Genomic DNA, 11,166 nt, shown 5'->3' with positions numbered 1-11,166 from the left:
GCTACACAGTTTGCTTGATTAGCAACATTGGAACACAGTAGATGTGCAAATGTGGTCATAAAGGCACAAACACTGAATCTTTGCTATTGTTACTTTTAATGTCGCATCTTCACAACTCATCGCCGGACATCTCACGCTGTTGCAGGCCCCCTCTCTGTATAATGCCCTCTTGCCATGGCACAAGTCCTTGTGGTGTGTTTAAAAACTCAGTAAAGTCTTTCCTTCTAGTTTGGACTCTGTACTCTCCCTGCTCGACTCTCGTTGCTTTGAGGGGCCGGACGTGCCATCTACGTTGCCTTTTTCTCGCAATCTCCGTGAATAGCAGCAACAACTCCTCTTCTTCTTCTCTCATGCTCGGGGCCCTTGGCAATTGCCTGGTTTGCCTACATGTTGCTTTAAATCAGGGGTCTCAAAGTAGCGGCCCGCGGGCCATTTGCGGCCCGTGAGCCGATATTTTGTGGCCCCCCATTTCACATCAAAGTTTAGTTTTAGTGCGGCCCGCACATTTTCTCACACACACATATTTACTGTGCATTTTTATTATTATTATGCCCCGTCAGTATTTCTCTGATGTTTAGTTTGAATGTTTTTTTGAGGAGTGGCAGCCTCCGTTCTGCTCAGCGTGTGGTTTCTGTCTCTGCATGCTCGCGCATTCCTCCGCTGCAGAGGAGTTCCGGATGCTGGTTGAATAGAACCCGTGTTCGCACACGCCTGACTCCTGGACATGTGTCTGTGTGAGGAGCCAGTGAACAACTTATTTTCATGTTAAAGCAGCTGGACATATTTTATTTAATTTCTATTCACAATACAGTTTGTTACACTAGCCTACATAAATGTCATTGTCTGTACTGTATCTCCAAAGGTACAGCAAATCACTCATTAAGGAATATGACCTGCAGTTTATTTAGTAAACAATGTTTAGATTTTATTCTTAGTGAAACTGAGGGAAATTCAGGCCCAGCCGCTTATCAATTAATCGTTAATCGATCGATAAGGTCATTCAACTAACGAGTATTGAATTAATCAATAATTTGCATCCCTATTCTGACCTGTTATTAATAAAAATAGAGACGATTGGACCAGTTGTACTTTTTTGGAATATTTGAAACCCTTTTTTTTTTAATGCGGCCTTAATCAGGCCCAGCCTCACCCAGACTCTACCCCCAGCGGCCCCCCGGGTAAGTTGAGTTTGAGGCCCCTGCTCTAAACCTTTGTTTATCAGGCTACTTGTTATTTTTGAAAGTTTCCTGTGTGACGTTCGGCGCGGTCCCCCTCAGCAGCCGGATGATCGACATCTCTCTACACACAGTAACAAGTGAAGACACTGAAGTATGACCTTATCTTATCTTATCTCCTCCCCTCTTCGAGGATTTTAACATTTCTAAAGCTGTCAGTCCTCCTGTCAAGGTTCTGGTCCCCTCTGAGTCTAATCACCACCTGTCTCTACACTGACCCGAACTCGCCCATCCAGGCTACGTATTTTTCAAGGTCTGCAGCAGAAACAGACTTTGAGATTTTCTTGAGCGTTAGAGTGAAGTCCTCCATGGTCACAGGCATCTGCAGCTCGTCTTTAGACAGAGCTCTTATCTCTTCGGGGGTGAGGCCTTGGATTCGACGGCGCATTGCCATCATGGACGCGTCCCTGATGTGCAGAGAAAGAAAGAGAAGACGGTTACTCATCGCACATTATAATTCAACTGATCTGAATTCTGCAAGGTTTCACACAGACACAAGGTCAGTGGAACAGTGAGAGAGGAGCAGAAACAACTTCATGAAATAACTGAGCATTTTCACCTGAACACCAAGGACACAAAGTTCACACAACTATTAGACTACACTCACAGAACGCTAAACCAGCAACATACAGTGCCTTAAAGGTAGGGTAGGAGGTTTTAAAAACTCAGTGAGAGTCAGCCAGATTTTGAAAGTAAACACACGCCCCTTTCTCTCGGAGCTCACCCTGAAGCCACGCCTCCCAATCACATGGACGCGCATCACCTGAAGACGAGCTGCGGTCTGTGACTTCGGCCATCATGCACGTACCTCTCTGGTGCGTGCAGAGCAGGAAGAGAGTGACAACCAGCCAATACTCCGCACAGGGTCCACCCAGAGGATTGGCTGATGTTTTTAGCGTTTTATAGCTTCCACAGATGAGTCATATTCTTCGCTTTAATGCGAAACTGCCGAACTAATTGGCTGCTATCGGATTGTAAAGAGAAGTTACACTAATTTAACAAAAAGTGCATCATACCCCTGCGCTACAAGACACAGAGCCACCCTGTGCAGAAAACGTTATACTTTGACAGCCCTAATAAATATATATCCGAGTCCTGATCGGGAGGTAATGTCCGATTCTGATCGAGTCTGAAATCACGTAATCGGGCCCGATTTCCGATCACGTGATCAAATCGGGACATCCCTATTTAAGAGTAAAGTGGTATACTTCAGATCCCAGAAAACAGACCCAAACCATGATACTACCACCACCGTGCTTCACCTTCATTACACTGATCAGAAATAAATAACAGTGTGTGTGATGATGCAAGAGACGCTGCAGTGAATAGACTACATGACAGTGCTAACATCAGTGCGCAGTGTAAAGGTAAAGGAGACCAACCTGCAGACGTTGGTGATGTCTGATCCGGAGTAACCCTCAGTCATCTCAGCGATGAGGTCCAGATCCATGTCAGCAGCCAACTCCACCTCCCTCAGGTTGATCTTTAGAAGCTCTACGCGGCCCACAGCTGCACAAACACACCAATCAGCATCAACATGAGTAACTGGTGTTTCGAGCTGTTCGTGTGCAGTGTCTGTCAAACTGCTGTTACCTGCTGGCAGGGGGATGTAGATCCGCTTCTCCAGCCGCCGTCGCAGCGCCTCGTCGATGTCCCAGGGGAAGTTTGTGGCAGCGAGCACCATCACCATCTTAGAGGGGTCGTCATTCTCCAGGGCTCCTCCCACACCTGGCCACGAAAACATGATTAAACTAGCCTTTGGATTTAGCCTAGGATTTATCCCTCTATTAGCTGCCCCATGTGGCGTCGGTTTGTTCGGTCCTACCCACCGTCCATCTGGATCAGAAGCTCGGATTTGACCCTGCGGCTGGCTTCGTGCTCGTCAGATGTTCCTCTCCTACCACAGATGGAGTCAATCTCGTCTATGAAGATGGTTGTGGGTGCATAAAATCTGGCCTAAGAAAAACGGTTAAGAATTTACAGAGCGCACACACACACAAACAAGGGGATGGCTGCATTCTGCTGTAGTCCTTGTATCTATTGTTTAACACAAGTTGCAGTTCCCTCTCACAGCCTCTGGGGGCAGGCTCTAAAAGTGAATCAAACCCCACACACCATCTTAAAACTTCACAACAACAAGATGTTTACAGCCTGATAGAACAACAGATTCAAACTCTTCCAACCTAGCGACATTTAGAGGCTTTGTAGAAGTTTATACACATTTTATTCATATTTTTTTAGAGTCTGACATATTTTTACCATTTCAAACAGCAGACGGACGAGTTTCTCCGACTCGCCCCTGTATTTGGAGGTGAGGGTGGAGGAGGACACGTTGAAGAAAGTAGTCCCACATTCAGTGGCCACAGCTTTGGCTAACATGGTCTTCCCGGTCCCTGGAGGGCCGACCATTAACACACCCTGAAACAAGCAGTCCGTTAGTAGATTAAACATGTAACTATTACATCAGTATGTTGATGAAGATTCTCAGTCATCCAGGTCATCATACGTAGAGAAGATTGAAGCAAGGCATCTGGACTTTTCTTGAAGACGTTTCGCTGCTCATCCAAAAAGCTTCATCAGTTCTAACTGTTTGGTGGTGAAACATGGTTTATATGTGGTTACAGACCTATGTGGGTGGGTCTGGGTAAAACTTAAAAAACAATAGCACTAAATGTTTCCATACTTACCTGTGATGATCTGGCTGACTGGGCCAAGCGTGTCTAACGACTGGCTAATGACTATGAGACCCTTTGTTCTTGCTGTGAGTATGTGCAAACTTCCTGGGAATGAATGGAATCACTGCATTGTATGTGGTAGAAAGATGATGTCTGAGGCCACCCCCTCTGTTAAGGGAAGGTTTTTCCAGCTTAACATAGATGGCTTCCTTGACTCCTCTTTCAAACCACCTTTCCTCCCTGTCTAAAATGTGAACATTGTTGTCCTCAAAGGAGTGTCCTACATATTACATCAGTAGGAGAAGCTAGTTTATATATATATATATATATATATATATATATATATATATATATATGACAGCACCTCTGAAGGTAACTTTGACTGGCAGAGACCAGTTTTAAGTTAAAGTTCCAACCCCTGATGTAAGTCTCTCCTGCAACCATTAGCACTGATATCTGTGTCTGGTTTGTTTCTGTGAAGATTAAATCAACAATTTAACCATTAAAAAAATCCATAATGCTACAGAATCCATTCAGGCTAACGTGTCCTTTCCTGATGGAGGATCAGGCAATTGATCAGAATCCCTGGTGGGAGTGTGAGTGAGTGTGTGTGTGTGAGATCCTTCATTTCACAGCACTTTCTGATTAATTTATGCATGGACGTATCAGACGAATGAAAAGCACTGTGCTGCTGTTAAAAATCAGGATAAAGTATCGACCCTCACATGGTGAGCCTGAGGGCTAAAAGGCCTCACATGATGGAGCTCATTCAGTGCAGTGGATTCATGGAGGCACTGAGAAGCAGTCATACTATACCCACACACACACACAGCTGTGTATGCAGAGAGTGTGTGTTTGTGTACCTTCCAAGGGCGACGAATGCCCTTAAAGAATTCAGGCATCCACATGGGGAGCACCACCGCCTCTTTCAGCAGCTTTTTGGCATCCTCCAGATCAGCGATGTCGTCCCTACAGTCCGCAGAGGGAACACACAACAGAGCATGTAGGAATCATTCAGTGCGTTTGTGCACGTATACCCAGCGCAAGCTACCATACCAGTGGACATTAGGATTACGGGACACGATGTCTCTCTCCAGGGAGTCCACTAAGTCACTGTCATATCCTGTGCCGTCAAACTTCTTCTGGTCCTGCTCCTGTGCGTCTCCAGATCCTTTCTTTCCCTGATGAAAAAAAAAGAAGGCTCAGATTAATTAACTCGCCCATTCATCAGTTCGTCCAGTCAGTAGCGTTAGTCTCGCCTTATCATCTTTGGGTTTTGTGCCTCGGGCATCTCTGACTCCGGGCCGATCTGACTTGGCCTGGCCGCGGCCTGCTGGCCCTGCTCCTCGATGCTGCAGGGCGGGAGAGTCCTTCCTCTGCTGCTTTACCGCACTGTTGGGCCGCTTCACTGCAACAGGGTTTCTATACAGAGAGGCACACAAACAGATAAAACACACCTGCAGAGTATTAGTGGTGATAATACTCTATATGAACTAGTTCTGCTGGTTCCTCCGTGGAGATGAAGCTCAATATGTTCACAGTAACAAACATGGTCAGTCACATTGTGCAGGCAGAGATGAAACTGATTATGCAAAATGTGTCTCTTTGTTCTTCAAAGTGCTTCCTTGTGGGGCTGTTTCACCCTGCGGAGTCTCTGTGTGGCATTATTACCAATTCGCTCTGCCGTCACTGCTACTCAGGAAGTAAGAACCGGAGCACAGTGGGCCATTGAGCAGCCGTTTAAGGAGACAAGACAAAAAAAACACATTCCAAAACTCTTTCAAAAGTGTTGTCAAAAGTCGACCATTCGCCATTACAAAGGAACACTGTATTTTCTGCAGTACCACCAACATACTTCATGCAATGTGGACACAATCTTACAGTACTGCTATGGACCCGAGTCTGAACGGATATATGTCTCTGAAAATGAGAGGAGAGGAGACAGCGATGGCCCCGCGGATCGCAGGGTGTGTGAGGGCCCGCAATGCTGCTTGCAGCTTTAATTTATCTAAATACTACATAACATAACAGAATTGGACGCACCTGTGCTCTGCAGGGATGGGGGGAGGCCAGACTGCTGGATCCTCTGGTCTCTCCTCCGTCTGAGGGGCGAAGATGTCGTTTGGCTTCTCTGTTTTAAAGCTCTCCAGGGTCCCCATGATAGCTTTTACTTGCTCATACTCCTCAGTGAGCTCCTGTCTGACCTGAAGAGAGGAGAAAGTTTATAATGTTCATGAGTCAGGAGAACAACCATGGTGAGCATGGCAGAAGAAGAGAAAACACTGCTCTCCATACAGAACACTGCTGCCATAAAGATCAGGAGCACAAACCAGAGGACTGCTGGGAACATGTTTAGTGGAGATCAAAACACAATCTGTATTCCAGCATAGGGGCCTTATCCCATCTGTGAAGCATGGCGGTGGTAGCATCATGGTTTGCTCCATCTAAATAAATGATCATTTGTTTGACTGACTCCTCTTTGTTTACGTTCAGGACTTGTGATCCTCTGTTGATGCTTTGGGTCTTAAGCTCCACCTGTGGTGCAGTAGCTACTTTGTAGGACTCACCTGTTGCCACCTGACTTTGAGGGCGGGGTCTCTGAGGGTCTGACAGTGCTTGTGGATCTGTTGGATGACACCCTGGTAGTACACCACGGAGGAGTCGTAGTTCCCGAGCAGGGCATACTCCCGGCCCTTCTTGGCATTGTCGCATATCTCTGCCCAATTCATGCTGGATAAAACCTGGATAGTAAAAAAAAAGTGGGGCCTTGTTTTAACCGCTGTAAACGTGTGTTATTTCAGGACGGTGCAGCTTCTTCCACTTTAGTGTTATGTCAGATAACCGCCACATGTCTGTTAAGCTAGCCGGGGTCCAGGCTGTGGTTGCACCTGCCGGCTAAATGAAAGCACGCTTTAGATGAGCTTCTGTGCTCGTCCCTGCCTCTTTATTCACAGTGTCTGCTCTGCACCCTGTTGTTTTACCGCCGTTAGCTGTTTGGCTAGCTCACTGCTAGGCCAAAGAAACAAACCCAATCCTGTGCCAACAAATAACGTAAACGCCACTTAATCCTCCCAGCAGCATGCCTAAAATAATGCAGGCAACACAACAACAACAACACGCCGACAGGCTAAATTACACCTTAAACTACAAGCCCGATGCGGAAACATGTCGCTTACGTGCATGAAAAGCGCCTGTTTGTGATGGTTTTCTTGAGTCAGAGCTCCAGGGTTGAGGAGAGTGTTTCCATGGCCGCACAGAGACGCCGTGTGAGGAATACAGGCGGTGCTGCCTTCACGTACTAAAGGCAAGCTGGGGAATATGAGCACTTCACGTGTCGATGGAGGTCTTCAACGAATATGACTGAATCAGAGCTGCTTATTAAATGACACAGCAGCAACCTTACTGGGGATAAAAGGTGAGAACTAACTGTGTGTTCATATGTGCAGTAAACACGTCATCAAAGCAGTTAACTGGACAATTGGCAATTTTAACTGATTCATGTAAATGTATCATGAGAGGCGATGCTGTGCAGACTCTGGCCGCTAGTCGTCGCTAGAAATTAGGTCAAATATAACAAAGTAACTAGAAAAAAGCATTTCCTGAAGAAAATACAAGTTTGATTGCTGCAGCTGAAGCATTGCTTTGAATGCTGATGTGAAGGATTGCTCTGAATTGCTGGAGAATCTGAAGCAATCTGGATTTAATTTGCTGAAACACGGTAAAGAATTTAGAAAGATGAAGCTCTTATTTTGAAAAGTATAAAATCTTAATAGGAGGAGATACATTTGGCAGAATGTCTATGAGAAGACTATGAGAGAGCCCTTCAATGTTAAATGGCTTTTGAATTTTTATTAATATTTTGAAAACGAAACACATTTGAACAAATGTGTTTGAACAGAATGATGTCTGAACGGTTTCTGTAGCTGAAAGCATGTGGAAGTAGTTACATGTCAAAGTTGAAGGTGGTTTTGACCCAAAATGACCCAGAAATTCCTTAATATTTGAAAAACTATCATTTTAAAGGTGAGCTTCATCTTTTAATTAAAAGACATCATCCATGGCTCATGTTTTAACTAAAACAGAAAAAAAACAACACATAATAAAATCAAGAAACAACACAGAGTACGTCTCTACAGGGACGCTGTGGTTAAATTCAAGTGTTTTCAGTCAGTACTAAATACACAGAAAGACATTAAAAGTGCTCAGATTCTGCTGAACATCGGGGCCTCGTGGCAGAGCGGATCAATAAGTCATGTGTCTGTAACGCTTTAATGTGAATTTGAAATCAGGAATACTACTGGAATGTTTAAATGAATCAACTCCGTCTGGTTATATTAACTATCATGTTCCCCGAAGCACGGGCCAAGGAGGAGGAGTGGCAGCAATCTACCACTCCAGTCTTCAGATTAATCCTAAAGTTACATCTACTCATAGATCTTTTGAGTCTCATACTTGCTGGAAGTCAGAAAAGCCAGTTTTTTTGTCATGATCTCTAAATAAACACTGGGAACCACTGCCTCTCTGCCTGTGCCTGAGTCGTCTCATTCACAAACAGTTTTACTTGTTGTAGTGTATCGTCCACCTGCTGCTGCTTATTCAGAGTTCCTGCTCAAGATTTCAGACTTCTTATCAAGTGTAGTGCTCAGCACAGATAAAGTCATTATAGTGGGTGACTTTAACATTCATATGGACTTCGACTCTGACAGCGTTAAGACTGCCTTCAACTCACTCTTGGATTCAGTTGGGTTTTCTCAGTTAATAAATGAACCCACACACTGTCACAGTCACTCCCTTGACCTGGTTTTCACCTTCGGCCTATCAGCATCTGAGAAAAAAGGTCTATTACAGCAGATGTCTTTCTGAAGATGCTGTATCACATTATACTCAGTTTTAGACAGCATTGCTCCACTGAAGAAGAAAACTATAACTCATGATCAGAAGAGGCTAGCTCTGTGGTACAACTCAAATATCTGATTGTTGAAACAGGCGACATGAAGAATGGAGAGGAAGTGGCATTCCTCTAAATCAGATGAATCCCAGAGGGCCTGGAGAGACAGTTTACTGACGTATAAGAAGGCCCTTCGTAAACCAGGATACAACAAGGATACAGCGCTACTTCTAGAAACAGATCTTAATCTAACTCTGGACTGTTTTGTGCCCACCTCCCCAAGCTGACCACCAGCATCAGTAAATCTAAACCTACTACATGCCTTTTAGACCCTGTTGTGGAAACTTTTCTGCTCTGGTGAAAAATGAAATGTCTGCCGGCCGACATGGTTTTATTCTTTGCAAAGAAGGTCAATCAAACACTCTAGCAGTCGGAGTGAATCAAAGACCCCGAACATGGGGAACATGTCACATTTATACCTGCAGCAGCCTCTCCCCCAAATCAAGTCCCACCCTCCTCTTCTAGCCGGTCACAGACCCAGCTGTCTCCTGGTTATACTTTGAAGTTTTAAGTTGGCTTCCTGGAGTGTGGGATGCTAGTTCATACTTAATGATATTTTCCTGGAGTCCAGCAGGTCACAGAGCCATTTGTCTCCTGATCATACCTCAAAGCTGACTCCCTGGGATACAGCTCAGGATCTCCTTCTGGAGTCTGTTGTATATTGGAAAGGTCCCAGACATCAACGTTGAATGGCAAACGGCAGGAGGATTTGTTACTTTGGTGAGAAACAAGAGGGAAGTAACAACAAGGATTAAAGGAGAGACTGCATATACAGAGATTTAAATTTACCATCACAACCCCATCCTATCTCGGCTCATCAAGGATGTTATTCCCTTTGATAGGAGACTCCATATTAGGCCAGATCAACCTGTCTTTGGCAACAGGGTATGTACCACAGGCTTTTAAAACTGCTGTGATCATTCCTATACTTGAAAACCTTCTTTGGACCCAGACATCTTAGGAAGCTACAGACCGATCTCCAACCTCACCTTTATTTCTAAGATACTTGAAAGAGTGGTTGTAAGTCAGCTAAATGACCACCTGCATAGGAACAGACTGTTTGATGCAGTTTTAAAGCCCAACGCAGCACAGAAACAGCACTGGTTAAAGTCACTAATGACCTCCTAATGGCAGACCGTGGACTTGTCTCTGTGGACTAGATTGGATTGAGGTCTGGGGAACGGGCAGACCAGTCCATAGCATCAATGCCTTCATCATGCAGGAACTGCTGACACACTTCAGCCACATGAGGCCTCTATCAGACCCAGGGCCCACCATGTGCACCAGCACATGGTCTCACAACAGGTCTGAGAATCTAATGCTATATAATAAAGGGCAGCAGTGGCTCAGTGGTAGAGCAGGGTTGTCCAATAACCGGAAGGTCGGCGGTTTGACCCCAGCTCCTCCCTAGTCATTGTTGTGTGTCCTTGGGCAAGGCACTTTACCCGCATTGCCTCCAGTGCACTCACTGGTGTATGAATGAATCGGCGGTGGTCGGAGAGGCCATAGGCGCACCTTAGCAGCCACGTCTCCGTCAGTCTCCCCCTGGGGAGCTGTGGCTACCACTGGTAGCTTACCACTGCCACTGTGTGAATGTGGTGTGAAAGAATAATGCATCTCAATGTAAGCGCTTTGAGTGCCTGCCCAACAGAGCAGAAAAGCGCAATATAAGACCAATGCATTATTATTATTATTAATGCTGGTACCTAATGTCAGGGTACCTCTGGCTAGCACATGGAGGGCTGTGCGGCCCTCCAAAGAAATGCCTCCCCACACCATTACTGACCCACCACCAAACCGGTCATGCTGGAGAATGTTGCAGGAAGCAGGACGTTCTCCACGGGGTCTCCAGGCTCTGTCACGTCTGTCACATGTGCTCAGTGTGAACCTGCTCCCATCCATGAAGAGCACAGGGCTCAAATGGTGAATCTGCTAATTTTGGTGTTCTCTGGCAAATACCAATTGCCCTGCACTGTGTCCAAAAGCCCCACTTGTGGATGTCGGGCCCCTCAGACCACCCTCATGGAGTCTGTTTCTGACAGTTTGAGCAGAAACATGCATATTAGTGGCCTGCTGCAGGTCATGTTGCAGGGCTCTGGCAGTGCTCTTCCTGTTCCTCCTTCAACAAAGGAGGAGGTAGCAGTCCTGCTGCTGGGTTGTTGCCCTCCTACGGCCCCCTCCACGTCTCCTGGTGTACTGGCCTGTCTCCTGGTATCTCCTCCCTGCTCTGGACACTGTGCTGACAGACACAGCAAACCTTCTTGCCACAGCTCAGGTTGATGTGCCATCCTGATAGGCTGCACTACCT

At 45.8% G+C, this 11,166-nt stretch overlaps 1 protein-coding gene across 1 annotated transcript; it reads right to left on the bottom strand.

The window, feature by feature from the left end:
- Positions 1 to 1,132: 1,132 nt before the first annotated feature.
- Positions 1,133 to 7,154, bottom strand: LOC114449920 (katanin p60 ATPase-containing subunit A-like 1). The gene is made up of 11 exons (XM_028427793.1): positions 7,087 to 7,154; positions 6,478 to 6,651; positions 5,954 to 6,114; positions 5,170 to 5,332; positions 4,967 to 5,091; positions 4,774 to 4,879; positions 3,495 to 3,653; positions 3,065 to 3,191; positions 2,829 to 2,963; positions 2,618 to 2,744; positions 1,133 to 1,642 (listed from the first exon to the last, which is right to left on the bottom strand). Exons 1-11 carry the CDS (start codon positions 7,090 to 7,092, stop codon positions 1,444 to 1,446), a joined length of 1,482 nt encoding a protein of 493 aa, XP_028283594.1. The 5' UTR covers positions 7,093 to 7,154; the 3' UTR covers positions 1,133 to 1,443.
- Positions 7,155 to 11,166: the final 4,012 nt, after the last annotated feature.

The sequence above is a fragment of the Parambassis ranga genome, chromosome 17 (assembly GCF_900634625.1).
Source record: "Parambassis ranga chromosome 17, fParRan2.1, whole genome shotgun sequence".
Classification (NCBI taxonomy): Eukaryota; Metazoa; Chordata; class Actinopteri; family Ambassidae; genus Parambassis; species Parambassis ranga.
Note: the sequence above shows the minus strand (reverse complement) of the source record. Positions and strands in the feature narration are given on the sequence as shown.